At 33.9% G+C, this 23,146-nt stretch overlaps 1 protein-coding gene across 6 annotated transcripts in view; it reads left to right on the top strand.

Moving 5' to 3' along the window:
* The window catches only part of DENND1B (DENN domain containing 1B), a 266,752-nt gene that overhangs the window by 70,028 nt on the left and 173,578 nt on the right, over positions 1-23,146 (top strand). For all 6 annotated transcript variants that reach the window (XM_013058106.2, XM_004756206.3, XM_004756208.3 and 3 more), the window contains exon 3: positions 1,823-1,866. In XM_013058106.2, the coding sequence (XP_012913560.1) occupies positions 1,823-1,866 (44 nt within the window). The remainder of the gene's footprint in view (positions 1-1,822; positions 1,867-23,146) is intronic.

Here is a 23,146-nt window from a genome sequence, read left to right on the forward strand (position 1 = left end):
GTATAATAGAGGATGAGAAAAAGTGAGTTAGCAAAACGTACTTGGGAAAATGCTATGAACAGTAGGGGCAAACCATTGTCTGTACAAGGTACACGTTCTGGTTTTAAAACGTAAGTGTAAGAAATTTGTCAGAAACATTTTCTTAAATGACAGCTGTAAAATTGAGGTTGTTCAAAAGGGGTGTTTTAAATATTCATGCCGAAACTCTTTAACTCCGTTATGTATAGGCGAGAGCTATTCTGCATTTCTGTATAATTGATTTGGTTATATGGCCATTAGTGTATTAACTTTATCAAAATAATAACACTATTTCATGAAGATTCCATCACTTAACTTTTGTTTTATGCAATTCAAATCTTAATACTATCATGGGGGTAAAACTGACTCACACATACATATTTTCCAACATAACACATGTTCTTCACTCATACATACATATTTTCCAAAATAATCTTCCATGTCTCGAGTAATTTTTGGTGACCTATAATACATGTCATTCATTTTAGAATTTTACAGTTTGTTTTACATGAAGAGATAATCATTTAATATTATCTGTGTAAATTTGAAATCATAATTTTTATATAAGATGTTTTAAATGATTTCTAATTTGTATTGACTTACATAGAAACCTTCTATTCTTTACTAAATAAAAAAGGTTAATTATATAGAGTATGCTTTTTTTCTTTTTAATTTAAAATAATTGAAAAAATTCCTTTGAACTTAAGTAATACAGCAAGAGGAGATAGCTCATACTAAAAATGTTGCTAGGTAATTATTGAGTTTTGGAATTCAAAACTTGAAATTGTGCATTCTTGGACTGTTTTTATAAAAGCAATACAGAATAGTGGAAATAATGGAGTAGAATTTATTGTGAACATAAATGGTCTACCCTTTTTACTTGGTGTAGAATTTAAATCCTGTTGTATCTTTGGTACTTGTTACTTTTACTATCTTGAGCTTGTAAAGTCTCTTTCAGAAGTAATATTATCCTTTTTTAAAGCACAAGTACAGATGTTCAGAAGTTTGACACAATTAAAAAATGAATGTACAACCAAAATATTTACTAGTGCTACTTAAAAAGACTTATTTTTAATATGCTAAGTAGAATAGAAATAATGGGAGAATTGATGAAAATGAAAAACCAGTGAGAATATTTATAAAGCAACATTGGTTTATGTATATGAATAACTAGATATATTAGAAAAATTTATTTAAAATGCCCTGCAAATATCACTTGTATTTTAAGTAAGCTTGATACCTTATAACTACTGCCTTATATCTATTATTTTATAAAAGCCTTCATAGAGTTGCAAATATAGGATTTCAAAAGTGAATTTGATATAAAGCAAGCATTATTACAGTGTTCATAAATATTTAGGATTTTAAATGGAAATTTAAAATGATATAGTTTAGTCTAATTTTTAAAAACTGTAATACATGTTAAATTTTTAAAAACTATAATTGCATGTTTGCCACATTTATATTTTTCTTTTCAAATTAAAACCAATATGTCAAGTGTAGTTAAATCTTAAAATTTGTATTTCAGAATCTTAAAATATAAAGTATATAAATAGAAAAGTGAGTTGTGAAAAGAAATAATGAGTTTTAATAATCTAAGTTATTAATTTTATTTTTCCTATTTCCAAAGATCATTAAAATGCTTAAAAGATCAAAATGCTTTATTTTTAACTTCTTCAACTGTAAATGTTTAAAGAGAAATTTAAAAATCATTTAAAAAGTAGCTCTAACAATGTCTTAACAAGAAGTTGGTGTAAATGTGCTCTTTTGCCTCTGTTTAATGCTGTGTGTCAATTATTTACAGATCCGGTGGTATTGTGGAAATTCCCGGAGGACTTTGGTGATCAGGTTGGAACCACATAATTTTTAAAAATCATTTATAACTAGAGTACTATTATTATTACTACTGTTAACTTCAGCAACTACTACTATACATGAATTGCTATTAAGTGTTTTCTCTTGACCAATTGTGAGGATAAAGATCATCAGGTGTGCAGAATATATATGGAAAATCTTTTAAAGTTTCCAAATGGATGGATGATGAGGAAGCCCTTTCATCAAAACTAATAAGAACCGAATGTTTACAGTTTCAACATATTTTTGCTCTTTTTTAATCTATCCCTGGAATATATTTGGAAACACTTAAAAATTTTTCCCATCAAAAAAACTTGACAATAACATACTTTGTTGAATACCCTCTTACTAGTACTGTCTACTTGAAGTAGTAACTGCTGTAAATAAGTGATTAGTTCTCTCCTTTTACAATGTTGTCTGAATCATTTACATATATGTTGAATTGATATTTTCTTTTTTTATGTAATTCATACCTATAGCTTTACTTTCTTAAAAGAAAATGAGACTTCAGAATGAGTTTATTCCATTTGTATTTATTTATTTATTTTTTATTTTAATTTTTTTTAAAAGATTTTATTTCTTTATTTGACAGAGATCACAAGTAGGTGGAGAGGCAGGCAGAGAGAGAGGAGGAAGCAGGCTCCCCGCTGAGCAGAGAGCCCAATGCAGGGGCTCGATCCCAGAACCCTGGGATCATGACCTGAGCTGAAGGCAGAGGATTTAATCCACTGAGCCACCCAGGCGCCCTCCATTTGTACTTTAAATTGTAGTCTTTGATAGTCCTTTAAGTATTTAGTATGACCAAAATTATGAATTATTTTGACATGGTATATGTAAATAGAAAAATCTTTTAAAATTTTATATTATAGATTTATCATTTTGAAATTAATTATGTAATATATGGTTAAAACACAGATTTCAATTTTTATGGAAATCTGATGAACATATTCTTATTTTTTTTTTGCCTGCATAATAAGGGTATAAAACAGTCTTGTCACTGTTAAAATTTAAAAATGTACTAGGATAAGCTTAACTGTTAAGTTCACAGATATGATTCTTAAAATTCTCATAATTTATAAGTTGAAAGCTGACAAAAGTATTTGTTTAAAGCAGTTCATTCAGAAATAAGTATACAGAAGAATATTCGTTTAGGAGTTCATTCACAGATAAGTATACAGACAAGTGATTTTGATGTGTAGAAGGATAACTTTTTATGTGTGAAAATCTATACTAAGACTAGGAAGTTACACTGAAAAAAATCAGTAAATGGGTATGTTAAATATTAACTGAATCTAATGCAATCTTGGACTCTTTCTCACATAAAAAGAGAGGTATGCACTTAATTTGTTTTTAGTTCTCTAGAGAAAGAATAGATTTATAAATATCTTAAGTATGCAAAAGAAGTCCCCAGTGAAGACAGGTTTTGGCTATATGATGTGTAATTGGGTTTGTTTTCAAGTAATGTGTAGTTAGGTTAGAGCCTTACTGACTCATTTTAGCACTTTGAAATACTATTCTTCTGGTATTCTTGATTCTTCCTTGTCCACTTATCCAAGAACAAACCTCCTGTCCAGGTTATGCTTTCTTTTCTTTTTTTTTTTTAAATTTTCTATCTGAAATACTATTCTTCTGGTATTCTTGATTCTTCCTTGTCCACTTATCCAAGAACAAACCTCCTGTCCAGGTTATGCTTTCTTTTCTTTTTTTTTTTTTTTTAAATTTTCTATCTCTTAAACTGCCCCTGAGAATTCCTAAGAAATCTAAGACTCCTCACTTTGGGTTTCACATAAGGGCGATCGTGTACTTGAGTTCAGCTACAGTAAATTTTTCAGTGAGACCAACTATCATTGTCCCTCTTTGTGACTGATAAACTGGTGATAGAAATTTTTTAGTTGGGGCTGAAATGTTTTGTTTCCCAAAATTCGTGACACTAGTGGAACATTAATAAGCCTTTACATACCTAGTAAATTGCAAAAGCAGTTAACTGGGTAATGGTGATGAATGTCCAGAATTCCAGTTCATGCCAATTCTTACACATTTTTTTGAAGGTTAGGACTGAAAGGACCATTAGATACCATTTTGTTTAAATACTTCACATTGTATCTGGAGAAACCAAACTTTATGTAGGAATCTATGCAAGGGCCTTGAAGAATGGTTTTCCTATATGCTTTTAAGTGAATATTCTGAGTACTGCACGTGATTCAAGTACTCTGTATTTCTCATCTTTTTTTACCACGTACTGTTGTACACTGATTCTTGCTACACTGCCTTTTCACTGGATCTGAGACTTGCTTCAGTAATAATAATTATTAAAAAGCTCTTTATTTAGCTCTTACCCTGCACTGGGCAGTATTCTGTGTGCTTTATGTGCATAATTCATTTGTCTTCAGACCCGCCCAGTACTGCTAGGAAATAGTATCTTCCCCCAAAGTGAGGGTTAAGAAACTTGCCTGAGATCGGGCTGCTTATCAGAGGCAGAGCTAAGATTTGAAGGCAAGTTTGTCTAACTCAAAACCATGTGCTATTTATTAGCAATGAAGCTATTTTCTTTCTGCTTGGATTGCTTACCCAGATCCTACTCAGTTATTTTATTTTAGCTCTTATAAAAATAGTTTATCATAACAGTTCTTTCCCCCTCATTATCTTTAAAATTTGAAATCATTGTGTTATTTAATCCAAAGAAATCAATTCATTACCCTTTGTTCTACTACATGGAGTTGTTGATTTGTCATAATCATTGATTTATTACAGGCTCCTCGGGTGTGTCTTCCTTCTTTAGTTGGAAGAACCAGTGGGACAGTTCAAAGTCACATTTCAGGGGCTATAATTCGATTTTTTCAGGGGTACAGTGGAGAATTTTCTATAGGGAAATAGGAAATGAAACTGTAAATGTAAGTGGAGCCGGGTTTTGGTTACATTAAAGGCCTTGCTAAAGAGTTAGTCCTTCAGATGAACTTGAGGAGAGTGTGGTCTGGCAAGATACGTGTGTTAGTAGTCGGGAAGAGATTTCCGTACAGATTTGTTGTGGGAGAAACCGGAAACATGGAAATTAGTTGGCTATTGCAGTAGTTCAGCTAAGGGCATCAGAAGGTTCTGAAAGGGTTAGTTACTTTAGGAGTGAAAATGAAGATGAGCGTAAGGGGGAAGAGGATAGAGGTTGCATGCAGAGGTGCTCTGTGGGGCACAGGGTAGAGAGGATGAATTTGATTTTTGTCACTCCAAGAAATGTTGACTTATCTTTGTGTAGGGGGTGGATGGGACTCTGGGGATTGGAGAAGAATGGAGAAGTGTTACAGCCTGAGGAAATACAAAGCTGGGAGTGAAGTTGAGGATTGCTAAACACACTGAGTTGATGTCAGGTTTATGTTTTGAAAATACATTGAGGGCTGTCTCTGGCTGAGAAGATTAATGCAGACCAAGTCTTCCCATCCATGCCACTGATAGTCACAGTATCCCTTCACACAGTTGTGAGAGGTTCACAGCCTCTGTATAAAAGGAGTAATTCTGTTTCTTTTTGCTGCTATCAAGATAATCTCTCCATTGCCCTTAGTTCTCTATTGTTCACATTTATACTTAATGGCTTGAGGCTGTTTTTCAGAATGCTTGATCCCACCCCTAACTCTCTGCTTGCCATTTTCATGGTTCATGTTTCTGTAGCATTTGCTGCTTGCATATAGCACGCCCACTTTGGACCATGGTTTCTCCATGTTTCCTGAGTGAGAGGAATCAATCTTTGTGAGAAAAGTATACTTTTAGAGAGGGGTCAGAAATAAAATCTTGTAACTGTTGGAATCAAACAGATGTGTGTTTGGATACTGGTTCTGTATTTATAGATTGTGTGAAGTGTTGCTTTAGATAGGGACTTAATCTCTCGTAGTTACTCATTTACAAAATGGGACTGATTTTACTGATCTGACAGAATACAGTGAGAATGAAATGAGGTCGAGTCTATAAAGCACTCAGCACCATGCCTGGCATGTGAAAAACACTCTGTAAGTAGGAACCAATAGTTTTGTTAAAATATTGCAAGGCCGAATGTTTACCAATTTATTATGAGGTTTAGATAAAATTGCTTTATGTAGAATATCATTTTTATAGGTGAATAACAAGTTTGAGAATTTTGCTACTTTATAGAACTTCAGGAAGATTTGTAATTTAATGGCATAGGAGGTAGTAATATGTAAAAATTCTTCTCTAATGTGTGCTTTCTGACTTTTCTGAAATTTCTGTGCCATTAATTGATGACTATAGTGGGTATCTGCTGTTTAACTGGCAAAACTGTTACTTTTTAGTTATTTTTTTTTTTTCATGAAAATCTTAAACTGTGTTTAAGATTTCTTTTTATCAGGATGGCTATCAGCAGAAGTCACAGGACCATGGAGCTGTGGTCTTTTAGTAATGGCCAAGACGTCATTTGGATAGGAAAGAAGGTTATGAAGACCTTACCCCAGGTCATACATCCTATTTACTTTCAGTCTTGAGTACTTTTCCTATTTTCACACAAACTGCAGTCTTTTCATGCTTCTGGGCCATTTCTTATGTCTCAGATACCCTTTTTCCATTTCTCTGACGTACTCTCTCCATAATGCAAATGAAATGTTTAATCTGCTGTGATATTTTGAAGCATTCCTCTTTTTGCGATCCAGACTCATTTTTGTATTAGTGTGCCTGCCATGTTAAATGAGTAACCTGGAGTAGTTGTTCTTGGGTGTCTTATTTCAGTGAATGTTCCCACATAACCTTCTTTTCCAAGTCAAGGACTCTTGTGCATTTATATTTACTTCTCTGTCCCTCATGCAATTGCTATTCCCAATCTGTCCTCAGATCCTAATTCTCGTGCCTCTTTTATGTCTTGCCAGTCTCTCCACTTCTCTTTAGTTCTAGGATCCTTTCCTTAATTCCTATTTTCCTAACTCTTCTGTTTTTCTGCCTATTTAATTTATCCTCCACAGTGTAGCTAAAATGATCTAAAAGACAATGGATTGATCTCTCTAAAACACAAATACTGCTGCTCCTATCACTAGTGTCATTAGTTTCTTGATATGCTGGGTACTTTCCAGGTACTTGGGCTGTATTAGCTCATTGAATCCTAATAATGCCTCTAGGAAGTGAAGGGACTACTATAGTTCCCATTTTACAGATAAACAGAACTACAAAGTACTTAATTTACATGGCAAAAGTCACACAGTTAATAAGTAATGAGCCATTATTCCAAGCCAGACACTGACTCCAGAACTTCTAGTCCTGAAGACTCATTTAAACTTACTACTTCCCATTGATGCCTTTAAGATAAGGTTCAATTTCTCAACGTGATCAAGCTCCTTGTTTCAAGTCTTTTGTTTGCATCTTTAGCCTCCTCTTTCTCGGTATCCCTTTCCATTCTCCAGTAAAGAAATGGTCTATATTTTGTAGTGAACATTATTTTCTCTTCTGTACCATTTATTTATCTTCTGTCTTTGAACATGTGAGTCTCTCTGTCTGAAATGCTAATCTTCTACTTGCTCTCCCTTTTGCCAGTTTTTCTAGTCTTGGCTTAGAGGTCATTTCCTCCAAGAAGCCTTTTCTTGATGTCACAGGTCTAGAATGAAAGCACCTCCTGGAGTTCCCTCGGCATTTATGCTTCCCAAATAATGCCACTTATAAGATCTGTCATTTTCCTTATTTTCTATTTATCCCATTAGACTAAATGTCTCTGAGACTAGTATTAAAGAATAATTTTTAAAAGAAGATATAATCATGACTCTAATGCAAATATAACATTTAATTTTGAAGTTTTTTTAGAACTGATGAGAGTGTGAGTAAAATGTTGCATCGTATTCAAAGGAGAGCTCAAAGTAGCAGAATTGTATGGATAAATTGGGAATGCTGTAATAAATTTACAAATAGACATAGAAGTGGCTTTGTCCACATGGGGAGGGGTGAGGGAGGAGGGCATTCAGTTATCCCTCTATGAGACATGTCTGTGGACAAATATTATTTGCATTGCTACCATTTACAGAGTTGTAAAATAGCTTCAAGACCATGAAAGTCTCAGAGCCCCTGGAAGAGTATTAGGGAATGTCTTATTTCCCAGTGAAAACAACCAGTAATCTTTTGGTTCAGTTCAATCTTTCACAATTTTTTCCTATAGTCTTCTTCTTCCTTTGACAAGTATAATAATTTTAGAGAAGATTATTCTAGAAAACAAAATAAATCATGTCCCTAAAAGTTTGGCCTGAGTATTTACATGGGTGCAGCAAGGGAGTTATAAGCCTTCATGAATTTACTTTACACACCTAGAACCATGTAGTGTAGAATAATTGCTATGTCTACAAAACTGACTTTTTTTTCTGAGAAAGTTTTCGTAAGGAATTTCAGATTAGATTTTTCAAACTTCTCTTATTTATTATCCCAAAGCTAGGAAACTAGGTCCACACAAATGTCTTTCCCAGATTTTATGTATACTGTCTATAACTTTGGTTAATTCTTCTCTTCTCAAGATTCACAAAATTTGCTAAGATTCCTGTTCTGTGAGGAAGGGACCCTCTTTAACATGTTCAAGTTTAGACCCTGTGAGCCAGGCATAGGCCACCTTATCTGGGATGACTCTGTAGGCTCCATAAGTATAGCCAAACCTTTGTTTCTTAAAAGTGCCTTGCCATGGCTGATTAAACAAGCATCTTTCTAAAAAATGACACTTTAAGATGATGGTTGTGCCATCAATATTCCAGTTATATACTGGTAAAATGAAAGAATTATCGAATTTGTTCAAAAAACAGTATTGGTATGAAAAAATGAAGGGACTTAGGAACTGAGTTTCTGAATTCAGGGATGGAGGGAATCAGTAGGAGTTAAATGTGATTTTAAAAATATTTCAGTTTATAGAAGCAGAGTTTACTAAATTGTTGTAGGTCACAGTGTAGGTAGAGGAGGGAGGGCTTCTTTATATGTCCAAAAAATAGATCATTAAAACAGCATCAATAATATTTCAGGCAATGAAATTTCTCTCATTATTATTTAATACAATGCAATTAATTATTGTTTTGCTAGATTTTACCTTAACCCTCTCATGAAGCTTTCTGCTTCTTGACTAAGACAAGTCTTGGAAATTTGGCCTTAGTCCACTGGAATGGACTGAACGTTATCTAAGTGGTACCACTTCAGAAGATGCCCCCAGTCCTCTATTCTTTGAAGTGTCGGTAATTTGAAATACCTGCTACAACCTTTTTCCAAGGCTCTGAGACTGACTGACTTTGTTGAAAACACAAACCCTGGCCTGTAGGTTATAGCAGAGCCTTAAGGCAATCATCAGAAATAAAACTAAACTACTGTAGATGATAGAGGCTTAATGGTTATGGTTAATTTATTACCAATAATTTTCAAATGTGAAAGGTCTGGGGAGGATGGGCAACATAGATGGAGATTAAGAGGTACAGCCTATCAGTTGCAAGATAAATAAGTCACAAGGATGAAAAGTACAGATAAAGGAATATGGTCAGTAATATTGTATTAATGTATGGTGACAGATGATAATTGCCCTGCTTATGGTGAGCATTGCATAATGTATCGAATTGTTGAATTCCTGAAGCAAATTCACTGTGTTGAATACCTGAAGCAAATACAACATTGTCCGTCAATTATAGTTTGCTAAAAAGCCAAACCTAACCAAACCAAACCAAAACAAAACAAAAAACCCCAAAACAAAACCCAAAAGCAAATGTGAAAGGTCTGGTAAGGGTTCATAATAAAAATAAAATATGAAAAAGAAAATTTGATTGTTTCTGTTGTATGAGGAAAATAATGAAGCTGCTCAAAAAGTTGTTAGAGAAAATGTCTCAAAGAGCAAGGAGTATGACTTACTTCTTTCTTTCTTTCTTTCTTCTTCTTCTTCTTCTAGAGAAAATGTCTCAAAGAGCAAGGAGTATGACTATTTTCTTTCTTTCTTCTTCTTCTTCTTCTTTTTTTTTTTTTTTTTTTTAAGATTTTATTTATTTGACAGGGAGAGAGAGAGCACAAGCAGGAGGAGTGGCAGAGGGAGAGGGAGAAGCAGGTTCCCCAATGAGCAGGGAGCTCGTTAGTGGGACTTGTCCCAGGACTCTTGAGATCATGACCCGAGCTGAGGGCTAGTGTTCAACCAACTGAGCCACCCACGCTCCCAACACTGTTTTCAAAGGATTTGAAGTTGTATCTGATTTATAAAAGTGATCGAATAAAATTTGAGAAAATTTGAGGAAAATCTTGAGATACAGCATACAATAATTCTGAGACATAATATAGCAAGAATATACCAAGAATATCAAGTAAAGAGATTGAGGATGTCTGGAGTAGGGCCTAGATAAATATATTTTGTAGAACTTTATGGGTAAGTCTGATGTACATACCCAGTTGAGAACCACTGTCCTATAAGATGCCAGGGATTTAAAATAAAGAGGTAAAGGTTATGACCAAGTAAAGATTTTAAATAATAACAAATTATAACTGGCAATATTATATTATTATTGTCTAATATTGTCTAATATCATTGAGCAACGTACTGCCCAGGACTCTAATAAATATAAGAAAACCTAGCAACTATTTCATAAGAGATTTGATCATTGTCTTATGGAGAATAAAACATATTGTGGACAGCAAGGGCACTGGGGTATCTCTAGGGACTTCCTATATGGCATATGATTTCTGAAATACTTATATTCATATTCATAAAATTTACACATACACAAGTTTACCCTAAGGCAGGCTGAGCATCTCTTCTCATTTTTCAGCTTTTTGTGTGCAGCTTTTATAATAATAATATATCAAACAAACCAAATTATTTCTAGCATCTCGTTTTATAAGGTAAGAGAAAATATCTCTGTGCTTTTCAAGGAACTGCTAGGAAATCTCCAAGATAATTTTAGTTATAAAAACATATCATGGAAGTTTTTGACTTTTTCTATATTCAGAGTCTGAGTTTGGGAAGGCAAAATTTAAAAAATTGTTAGAAGATTTGAATGTTTAAGTAAGATTAACATTTGGTTATATGGTTATATGTTTAATCAAGGTGACAATGAAATATTTAAAATAAATATGTTCAGGAACACTATTGAATAGTTCTTTCATAAATGAACTTTTTTTTAAACTTTTCCCCCCCTTAAATAATAAAAGACATAACATAGTGAACTCAGTATTAAGTGCAGAAATTACTCTGTTAACACACAGAATTTCAGTTATCTGAGAGACACACAGAGGTTAAGAATAGCTTTTTACATTGTCGACAAAGGCATTAATCAATAATCCAAGGAAACAAGCCCATCAAAGTTGAGTGAATTTTAACGATTTTCATAGCTTCTTTTCAGAGTCAGGTGTTATCATAAAAGACAAAAGTTACATTATTTCAAGTTTTGTTTCATTATGCCCTCTCATATTTAAAAACAAACTGACATTTTTCAACATATTTCAGAGATGTGCAAGGCCACACTAATTTCATCATTGTCATCACCATATTTATGTTGTCTTAACATGCAGTGCATCCATGATTGCTGTTCTCAAATGTATTCATATATCTGTTAAAAATTTATCAATTTTGGGACACCTGGGTAACTCAGTAGGTTAAGCAGCTGCCTTCGGCTCAGGTCATGATCCCAGGGTGGTGGGACAAGCCCTGCATTGGGCTACCTGCTCAGCGAAGTCCCTGGTTCTTTCTCTGTCTCTGTCTGCTGCTCTGCCTACTTCTGCTCTCTCTCTCTGTCAAATAAGTAAATACAATCTTTAACAAAAATTTATCAGTTTTAATTTCTAATGCAATAAGTTTCAGTATTCAATAATACATGATTATATAAACAGTAGCTCTTCAGCATCCTTAACTTCCAGGAACACAAAGATTTTTTAAAAAGCCCAAGAATTGCTGTTCTTAGGACAAAACTATTCTTTGAAAATAAAAGTATATACACCGTTATATTTATCCAGTGCTGTTGTCCCTATTGTAGTCTTGACCAGTCAATTACAACTTTGTTGTTGTTGTTGTATGCTACAACTGAATTATATGGTTTTTTAAAAAATTTTTTAAATTTTTTGTTTTTTATAAACATATATTTTTATCCCCAGGGGTACAGGTCTATGAATCGCCGGGTTTACACACTTCACAGCACTCACCAAAGCACATACCCTCCCCAATGTCCATAATCCCACCCCCTTCTCCCAACTCCCCTCCCCCCAGCAACCCTCAGTTTGTTTTGTGAGATTAAGAGTCACTTATGGTTTGTCTCCCTCCCAATCCCATCTTGTTTCATTTATTCTTCTCCTACCCACTTAAGCCCCCATGTTGCATCACCACTTCCTCATATCAGGGAGATCATATGATAGTTGTCTTTCTCCGCTTGACTTATTTCGCTAAGCATGATATGCTCTAGTTCCATCCACGTTGTTGCAAATGGCAAGATTTCGTTTCTTTTGATGGCTGCATAGTATTCCATTGTGTATCTATACCACATCTTCTTTATCCATTCATCTGCACCAGTAATACAGCTTTCTGAAACCATCTACATATCATGAACACTTTTGTGAAGTGGAGAAAATGAGCACATTTGTTAAAATGACCCAAAGGCATAACCATTTTATAGCATACAAAAATAAGAAGCACATAGACTTTTTACTTATGCCTAGTAATCAATATTTTAGTATTCTATCTTAGAAATTACCTGGGTACCCAATAATTATACATTAATTAACTCAATTTAATATCAGTTTAATATTTTGGTAACCTAAGATTTCAGAAATTCTATTTAAGCACGTATGTTACAAAATATAATTATGTTTAAGCAGATATATAACAAAATATAATTATTGTTGAAGTAAGTTTACCGGAATAATGATTCAGTTAAATAGAAATTAACATTTTTTTTTTATAACCTTAAACATACCATGTTAGCCTATTTGTTCAGTACACCTGCGTAAGTTTGGAAAAACAAGCCCAAGTAGAACCAGTTTATCCTTGTATTATATTTAACATTGATAAATCAGAGAACAGAGCTATATTTATTAAACCAAAATGATAAACTTAGAGGAATATGCTCATCTACCTTAATTATGCAAATTTGAATCCCTAAGAATTTTTTTTTTTTTTGAGGTCTATCTCATTTGTAATTTTAGAAATTCAGTTTCCTTATTTTATAGGACTTTTAGGGATATTCACTTTATGTACATACCTCTCTATAAGCCATTCAGAACAGAGCTTCTTTATTAAAAACTTTTTAAGACTTTTTAGAGCAGTTTATGGTTCATGACAAAATTGAGAGGGCGTACAGAGATATCCCATATGCCTCCTGCTACCCTACATGCACAGCCTCCCCCGTTTTCCGCATCATTCACCAGAATAGTGCATTCTTTTTACCAAGGGTGAGCATACATTGACATATAAATGTCCCGAAGTCTGTAGTTTACCTTAGGGTTCACTCTTGTTGTTGCACATTCCATGGGTTTGGGCAAATGTAAAATGACATATATTCATCATTATAATATCCTACAGATATTGTGACTGCCCTAAAAATTCTTTGTGCTCTGAGTATTCATCTCTCCCTGCCATTCCCACCCCTAGCAACCACCCATCTTTTTGCTGTCTCCATGGTTTTGCATTGCCCAGAATGTCATACAATTGGAAATCATAAAATATGTAGACTTTCAGGTTGACTTCTTTCATTTAGTTTTAATTTCTAGTTTCATTCAGTTTTAATTTCTAATGCAGTAAGTTTCTTCATGTCTTTTCATGGCTTAATAGCTCATTTCTTTTAAGTGCTAAATAATTTTCCATTGTGTGTATGTACCTCAGTTTGTCTGTTTACCTGCTGAAGGACATCTTGGTTGCTTCCAAGTTTGGGCAGTGATGGATAAAACTGCTGTAAACATCTGTGCAGGAGTTTCTTTAATTTATGAGGGTTTATAATCTACTTTACTGATACTTTTCAGAGTTAGGGAAATAGTTCACAGTGATTCAATAAGAGGAAAGGCCTCTGAATTATAGACATGATAGATTTCACAAATACCAAAAATCTGGATGGTATTTTTAGGTATGCTATATATAGTGAACAGATTATACAGATATGTAGGAAATTAAAAATAGATTGTTAAAAGTAATGCTTAATTTGGGAGGCCTTTTTACCTTTTTAGTTATGTTTCTGGTTGTTTTTCTTAGATGAAAAATTTTACCAAATACTGAATAAATGAACTTAACCTAGGCACTTAGCATGTAGCTAAAACTGTCTTGAAATTACTTATATAATACTTCTTTTTTTTTTTCCCCAAGATACTGGCTGGTCTGGCAATGTAAGGTTGTAAACAAAAGCTATATCCTCCTTACCTTCTAGGAAGCTTATTAGGCAAAGCAAGATTGGTCTGGGAATCAAAAGTGAATGAACTATCATTCTGTTTTCTTTTTTTTATTTTTAAAGATTTTATTTATTTATTTGACAGAGATCACAAGTAGGCAGAGAGGCAGGCAGAGAGGAGGAAGCAGGCTCCCCGCTGAGCAGAGAGCCCGATGCTGGGCTCGATCCCAGGACCCTGAGATCATGACCTGAGCGGAAGGCAGAGGCTTTAACCTGCTGAGCCATCCAGGCACCCCCATTCTGTTTTCTTGATAGAAGACACTTGATAGTATGTATGAGTTTAAGAAAATATTTTTTTTCTCTCTGAATTTCAGTTTTCCTCCCTATAAATGGGGGATGCAGGAGCAAATGGTTGTTTCATGTTTTTACAATATTCACTTCTACATATAATTCCAACAGAAGTCCAGGTGTAGTAAATGCCATGAAAGTTACTAAAAATACAGTGTGGGAATTCTGGGAAGGAAGACATCACACATTTAAACAAGCTTAAGAGTTTAGCAGTTAGTGAGGAAGAAGAGTTAGTAAGCTTGACTAATTTTCTTGGTGGTAGCAATATGTAGTATACTTCTATACCTTCTAGAATTAAAAGGCTTGAGGAAGGAAAGCCATGTTTATATAGAATAGCAAGAAGCTACAGTAGGTGCACCTGGGTGACTCAGTCCTTGAGGATCTGCCTTTGGCTCAGGTCATGGTCTCAGGGTCCTGGGATCGAGCCCCGAGTTGAGCTCCCTGCTCAGCAGGAAGCCTGCTTCTCTCTCTCCCACTCCCCCTCCTTGTGTTCCCTCTATGGCTGTGTCTCTCTCTGTCAAATAAATAAACAAATAAAATCTTAAAAAGAAAAAAAGAAGCCATTTTAAAAGGAAAGACTGGAGGTAGAAGCTAGAAATTGATCGCTTATATAGCAAGAATTTGCAGAGATGGCAAGATGACAGATGTTACCTGAATATATTTGTGCATTATTTTTTTCTAATACTAGGTGAATAAAGATAAATATAAGAAGTTCTCAGCTCCAAAGGACCTCATATTCCAGTAGGGGAAACAAAATTAACTTAATCATAATACAATACCATATGAACTATGATACTAATGTACAGGCTCTAATGGCATGGTGGTTCAGCTGAGACTGAATCACAACTAAGTGGAAGGTTTAGTTTTGGACAGCAATGGTAAGGTGTGCTTCCCTCTTCAAGATAAGTGGAAAGAATGAAGAACAGATGGCTGGAGCTGGGTTGAAAAAAGACAATATTCTAGGAAGACTCAGTTTCAGGAATGTTGAAAGTCTTCTGGATTGTCATTCCTACACTGGCAGGAATGAGAAAAAAGGGGTAATGGGATGTGAGAGAGGGAAGTTTGTCCTAGATATTTTTCATAGTTCCTGTCTACATTATTGTCTCTCGCTTCACCAATATTTATTGTCAGCTGGTGTATATGGAATAATGACAGTTGATCTGGTGTGCTGGAAGAGTATGAATCTGCATTGATTATTTTGGGATTGAGGGTTATCAGAGACCAGGTTTTAAGGTACCACTGAAGAGAAGGCAGTTTACAGTTCTCTCAGCTGGCAGTAGAATATTTAGGAGGGGAATGTGGATGTAGCATTGGTTCCATGTTTTGATTACATTCTGAGATTCCTTTGGAGATGCTGGTGCTTAGGAGTGCATGGTAGGTGATCTTTAAGCCTTATTCCTGACTGCTGAGTATTTTCCTTAATTTGGTCCTTTTGTAAAAAGGGTAAGAGTACAAGACAACTGCCGTGTGTGTGTGTGTGTGTGTGTGTGTGTGTGTGTGTGTGGTGTAACTGAATATGGCACCCTAGCATATTGGAAGATGGAATGATAAACTTATTTCATGATTTGACAGTGAAGCAGAGTGATAGCACGAGACTTAAGAACTTTATTTCTTACATTAAATAGAAGACTTCATATATTTTTTATAGTATAGATTGGAGTTTAAATTTGTCAGTTCTGTGCTTTGTTCCCTAAAGCAAGTATCCTCTGCAGTCAATGACATGATAGTTACTTCTTCGGATTCATTGTAGAGATTAAGGTCTATATGAAGCACTTGGGTAGTCATTCAGCAAATGAGAGGACATGATCAGATTTCCTTGACACCATGCCCCTGGCTTTTCCCAGGCCCCATTTCTTATTTTTGTGTGTGGCATTTCTGTTTTTACTCTCCATTTCCATTCTTTTTCTTCTTTCATTGTCATCCATTGTCATTCTTAGCTTGAAAATTAATTAGTCTTTGAAGGCTTCCCTGACCTCCAGTGCAGCCTGTCTATACTTCCATAGCCTCTTGGGTGTATTTATGTATTCTACAGTTATATTTCCTTTTTGAATATTTCAGTCTCCTGTACTCCATGTGTGTGTGTGTGTGTGTGTGTGTGTATGTGTGTGCATGTGTATGTGTGTGTTTAAGTTTCAAGGGGCAGAACTTTCTCATTTTTCAATTTCCACATCTCACAGTGGCTGGTACATAATAAGATCTGAATAAATGATTTTTGAATGACTAGATGAATGAGTGAGAAGCCAAGGGAAATTGAATAAACTCATGATAGGTTATCTTAACCTTCTTAGAAAAACAGGAACAGGATAATCTAGGAGGAATGTATTTAAGAGTGTAGTGGAATATTTCATTTAGAAAGATTTCAGATTGGTGTTGTGTAATAGGGATTCATCAAAATATGAACGACAAGATGTGTCGTAGCACACATGTTAGGCAACATGCAGATTTAGTAGTTCCCGACTGTGTTCATGAGTACCTGACTTGTGTGTTCCTCTTCTCTTTCTTATATTTCTATAGGAGAATAAAATAATTTAAAAAAAATAAAATTCAGCATATGTTGACAAACTAGTATGCTAGGTGAGAAAATACATTTAGAAATGCTTTGAGAAAAGGGTATATTTTAATAGTAATTTTAAATTACAACAATAATAAAAATTCCACTAAGCAAATCTTTGGAGGAATTATCTGGAAACACTTTGGATTACAGTTCTAAGAGTGGATAATAGTAAGAAACTATGTATTATGTATAGTAACAGAAGAATATTTCAAATCTTAACCCTTCAGCTATATCTTCATAGGTCTTTTATAACTGCAAGTAGCCAGCTAGTTGGCAGATTCCAAAACAAACATACTCGACACTGTCTATAATTTTCTTTTCATGTTCAGTAATGTGTAATGGTTGGCCTGCATGGTGTAGGAAGAATGCTTGTTCTATATTTAAAAAAAAAAATCTTTTTACACATCCATCCTTTCAGAAAACACAGGTGACCCTTGAACAACATGGGTTTGAACTGCACAGGTCCTCTTACATGCAGATATTTTTCAGAAAATACAGTATAGTATTATAAATGTATTTCCTCTTTCTTATGTTTTTTAATAATAATTTCTTTTCTCTAGCTTGTATTATTGTAGAAATGCAGTATATAATACATATGACATACAGAGTATGTGTTAATTGACTGTTTATGTTATCAGTAAGCCTTTTAGTAAATAGTAGATTATTAGTAGTTAAGTTTTGGGGGAGTCAGACCTCTGCATTGTTCAAGGCATCAATTGTATTTCTTCTTTTAATGATTTTAAAAGGATTTAGTCAGAATAATATGTAATGTCTTATGATTTGCAATTGCAGTAGACTGGTAGCTGGACATTTTGTAACTTTGCTTCTTGCATCAGTTATAAAGAAGATATAAATTATTTGGAAATAATCTATTAAATCTTAATATATTCAAAATAAATGTTTAAATTATTGCAGATATATAAAAATTAGATTTTTTTTGCTCATTTGGAGTTGATTATATTATTTTTAACTGTCAGTTGATTATATCAGGAACACACAAAATAATCTAATTGTATTCTGTGTTTTTCTAAATGGAAGGGATGAATTGTCTTGCACAAATTTTTTATGTGTGATGACTAGTTTTTATTTCACTCCCCCATAAGCATGTATTTATATATAAACACATATTTCTAAGGCAAATTGATTTCTTATTTTTTAATCAAATTTTATAAAGAGATATGATGGCTGATATAAGAGAATTATATTATGCCTGCATACTTTGTTTCATGTGTCAGTATTTTATCAGTAATCATCTAAATAACCCTAAAATATCAATTACTTCTTATTAATTTGTGATGTAGCTACAGCATTAGCTGTCTTGTGCATTTTTGTGTCTAAAGAGGAAGAATCAGAATCAAACCTTATAAATAAGTGGCAAGCATGTACTTAAAACTAAATCTAAGAAAATCATCATAATTAGGTCTTTTTCTCTTCCCACCTCTCTTTATATAGACAAGATTGTTTCTTTTGTAGATGTAGTGTTAGAAAGCTCAAGACGAAATGAGATCACATTCTTATTTTACCTGCATGTTTATCTTACATTTTGGACCATGAAAGTTTAAAACCTTGATTGCAAACAGGGAAACTAATTTGGAAAACCATCTTGGTCTTTTAGAAATTTTGCTTTATAGCTTAAGTATTTATTGGGAAACAGAATTATGCAGTCTAGCAAACTCCTATTGAAGAGTATTTCTGCATACATTTTAAGTAATAAAATTGAGCCCCTGAAGAAATGACTGTATTTTTCGGCTTAAAGGTGAACAAGTTTAATTTAATGAACTCTTAGAGATAAAGTTTTTATGTTTATTTTGATGGCCGCGAAATTTTTATATTCTAACTATGCAAATGATTCAGAGCAGTTCTGACACATCAGGTGTTACTCAGCAATTTACGGAAATAAAATAATGATAGATGATCCAGATTGAAAATGATAAATGTGGTTTCACAACAAATTACTTTTTATCATGCAGTAAACATTTGATGAAATAAATTTGGAATTAGTTCTATAAGAGGTTTTGAATCTTTGAGAGAAAACAGTTGAGATAGCTTGTTCAAAGTGACTTAACATAGACTGATGAATCAGATGTAGTTCTTTGGAAGTCAGGAAAAGAAAGAAGTATTTAAATATAAGATAGAAGCATGAAAGTCTGCCAGTTCAAACTGTTACATTTCAAATTTTGTTTATTTTTAGTTACAAAAGAACTTAAGATTAGTTAACTATGAAACAAAAGAAACATTTTCAGATGTTACTTGATGGAAAAATTAAAATTCTTCAAAATTGACATTAAGTCAATATTAATTCACATGGGATATGTTATTTTGAAATAATCTTGCTTGTTATAACTGCATACTGCTTTAAAAATTACCTTTGAGAGAAATTTCTTTTTTTGGAATTGGTATAAGTTGAGTGAGGCTTGTAGGTTACTAGAATCAGTAACTAACCATAAATTGCCAGCTTACATTTTTGTTGGTTACTTCTGTTTTCCAACCCCATTTCAGTACATTATTAATAGATAAGCTCTTTTAAAGTAATAATGCCAGGTTGTTTACTAATGTTTAAAATTTAAGCCTAAATACAACTGGGGAGAATAAGTAGATATAAAAAAAATTTTACTATTAAAATGTTGAAGCTTAAAAAATATTCTCTATTAGCTGAAAGTATTGAACTTGATCAACATATGGTATGAGCTAGCCTCATCCCCACCCGTTCTTTTGTTATCTTGTTATTGTTGTAAGGCTTAATGACAGTTGTAAGCCATAGTTCTGGATGTGGGGGTTAGTCCACCCTGGGGAGAAGAGGAGGAAACAGCAGTGTGGATTATGGAAATATGGATTGATCTAAAAAGAGACCTCTTGTAAAAGAATGGGCTCAAAGAAAAGCTAGGAAAAACTGATGAAAAGATGATGGAATATGATGTGAAAATGATCATTTGAAATCTTTCCTTTCATTCCCAGCTGCTATGTTTTGGGGAAAAGGAATTCATTTGTATGTTAAGGGAGAGCTAAAAGAGGCCAGATGAATAGTACTATTTATTAGATATATTTTCACTTTGGGTAAGATAAATTATGTGCATTTTAATAGACTTTGCATATGTTAGACTTTTTAAATCTTAAAGACGTAATGTTAGGTATGATATTTCATAGAAATGCTTCAAGTAGTACATAACACTTGGTTAAAAATTTGCCTTTAAATAGATTTAATTTCAAAAATTAACTTGATGGTTGTTAAAAATTAAGTATTTTAAAGATTGTGATGGTAAGTATTATGTTAAAATATTAATTACTGCTTATTCTATAAATTATTATTCAGATACATAGTTACCAGTTTATGCATATGTATTTCTTCTAGACAAGGGATAGCATTGCAGTTTATCTGGGTAAGCTAGTATTAAGTGGTAACACGTATCTTTGTATCTTTACCCTTAGCCTTTTTGACAAGAAAAGACAACAATGCAGTCTAGTGGTCATATTGGTGAATGCAGACATGAGGTCCATGTAGTTTTAACTAGTTTCTGATGTGCTTATGTATAGAGAAAGAAAAATTGTTGCCCGATTCTAAAGTTTGGAAAAAGTTAAATTGGGAAAAAGTTAGCATGACAGCATAGAAATAAGACATTAGGAAGAGGAACATATTTTGAAGGAGGAATGATGTTTTCAATTTTGGATATGCCAGGTATTACGGTAGGGATGTCTTCTAAGTAGTAGAAAACTTCTGACCGGAGTTTAAGAAAGGATGATGACATATTTTCACATAGCTATTAAGTAGCTGACCTGGGTTCTGAACCTCTCGTTTTTTGCTGGAGTGCCCAGATTTTCACCCATAGTGTTTAGCAATGAGATTGGATTTCCCATCGAGAAGTGAAGGCTAAAGTCAGAAAGAACCCTAGGACCACCAAATGGAGAAGGCTTGTGGAGAAGGAGACGTGAAGCAGCTGGCAAGGAAATGACAGCGATGGGAGGAGAGCTAGATAAAGTGGACACAGACAACTCAGGAAGACACTTGTAAGCAGGTGTGCTTAGGGAGAAACCTGAGCTTCCTCAGATCATGGGGGGGGGGTTCCTTTCATCTAATCCCAAATGTCTCATGTATGGTAGATACTGAATAAATGTACATTATGTGAATAAAAGAAACATGATACATTGTAGAAAAGTCAAATAAGATAAAGACTGGAAGAAAGGCTATTAGATGAAGAAACTGGAGATCACTGGTGGCCCCAAGCTGAGAAGAATCAACTCTGAGAAGTGATGGAAACTTGCTGAATTTACATCATACTTTCAGGAAAATTTTCAGTGAAAGACAACTATTTTAGATCTACTTTTTTTTTTTTAAAGATTTATTTGTTTATTTGACAGAGATCACAAGTAGGCAGAGAGGCAGGCAGAGAGAGGAGGAGGAAGCAGGTTCCCCGCTGAGCAGAGAGCCCGATGTGGGGCTCGATGTGGGGCTCGATGTGGGGCTTGATGGGGGGCTTGATGTGGGGCTCAATCCCAGGACCCTGAGACCATGACTGGTGCCGAAGGAAAGGCTTTAACCCACTGAGCCACCCAGGCGCCCCAATTTTAGATCTACTTTTTAGCTGACCAAAGGTTGAAAGTAACCTTGCAGAGTTTATTTTAATATTCTTTTACAAATAAACCACTCCTGTTTTTATAATTATTCTTGGTCTCCATATATTCCAATACAGTAACATATTGTAAGGAATATGTAGAAGGTATGAGATAATTCATTCAAGAGAATTATTACTTCTTAATTGAGAAAGTTTATCAAATGACAACATGTAGCTTCTGGTTTATTGAACAAAATCATTTACAAGAGATTCAGGAAATTGTGTTTTCTCTTTAAGGTTGTTTATGCCAAAGTGGACTAGACTAGGAGTGATCAAAACTCATTGCTATTTGGTGAGGCCTGTTTGGTGGCTTTCTGAGTGTGAAAAGAATCAGTGTTCACAGTTCAATTTCTCATAGAAAGACTTTTCTGCATTACAAGAACTAAAACCAAAATTGGCACCTTATAATCTCAGCAAAGGCCAAGGATTACATCAGCAGAGAGTGTGAACTAAATTTTTATTCCAAGAGATGCATGTTCTATAATGGGTGTGGTAGAGTAAGTTTGCAAAATAATAGCTCACAGTATTTCTATTTAGAATTTCAAGAAATATTCATTCAGAAAAACCCACTGTGACTTCAGTTTTAATTGTAGTCTGGCATAGTAAAAATTATGGGCATGTACGTTTTTTATAAAAGAAAAATCTTTGGATAATTTAAGATAACCTAAAAAATATGTGTATAAAGTCAGAGCTCCAGGAGTCTTGATTTTTAGTCCTGCCTGTTGACTGTGCCTGAATAAAGTTTTATATTAATTACTAAGTACTTTAGTTGTTGCTTTATATTGAAAGGGATAAAAATGTCTAGCAGATTTCATTGAATAGAATTGCTAAAGGTTTAAGTGAACCCAGGGTGTTCACTATCTGAGCTACAGTTTTCCTTGTCCATCTGACCACCATATACAGACAGATTTGACCTATCTATAAATCTTCATTCTTGAGCCTAAGATAAATAAATACTTTTTCAACCCTAACCCTCTCCCTTGTTTAACCTCATCCTGCTTTTGTTACTCTAGTATTGTTTACTTCTTCTGGTATGGTCCTTGTTCTGATACGTGACACATGATTTTGTTTCAGATTTTAAATATTGTGCTTGAAACTTTCTTACTTGATATTTTATTCCTCTGTGAGAATCAATTTAAGCCCTCGTTTATAAATCTGTTATTTCAAAGGAGTTAGGTGTGTGTTAGTTTATTGTAAAACCAATATTCTCAGTAGTAATAAATAAACAATTATAGACATAAGCAGCTTTTTTTTTTTTTGGTCTTGAAAGTTAATTTCAGGGACTAGAACAACTTAGGGAAGGTAAGACTCACTTTTCTAATTACATACTATCTCATGTTTCTCCTCATGATTCCTTCATGTCTTGGCCTCTTTTATATTTTTCATATACCAGATTGAACTTTAGCTTTAAATTATTAATTGTATAATTTTAACTCTTCATAAACATGGGAAATATCCACCACGTAGAGACCAAGTGGGCATCAGAT

Source organism: Mustela putorius, unplaced genomic scaffold (assembly GCF_011764305.1).
Source record: "Mustela putorius furo isolate JIRA1106 unplaced genomic scaffold, ASM1176430v1.1 tig00001012_pilon_pilon_pilon, whole genome shotgun sequence".
In the NCBI taxonomy this organism is placed as follows: Eukaryota; Metazoa; Chordata; class Mammalia; order Carnivora; family Mustelidae; genus Mustela; species Mustela putorius.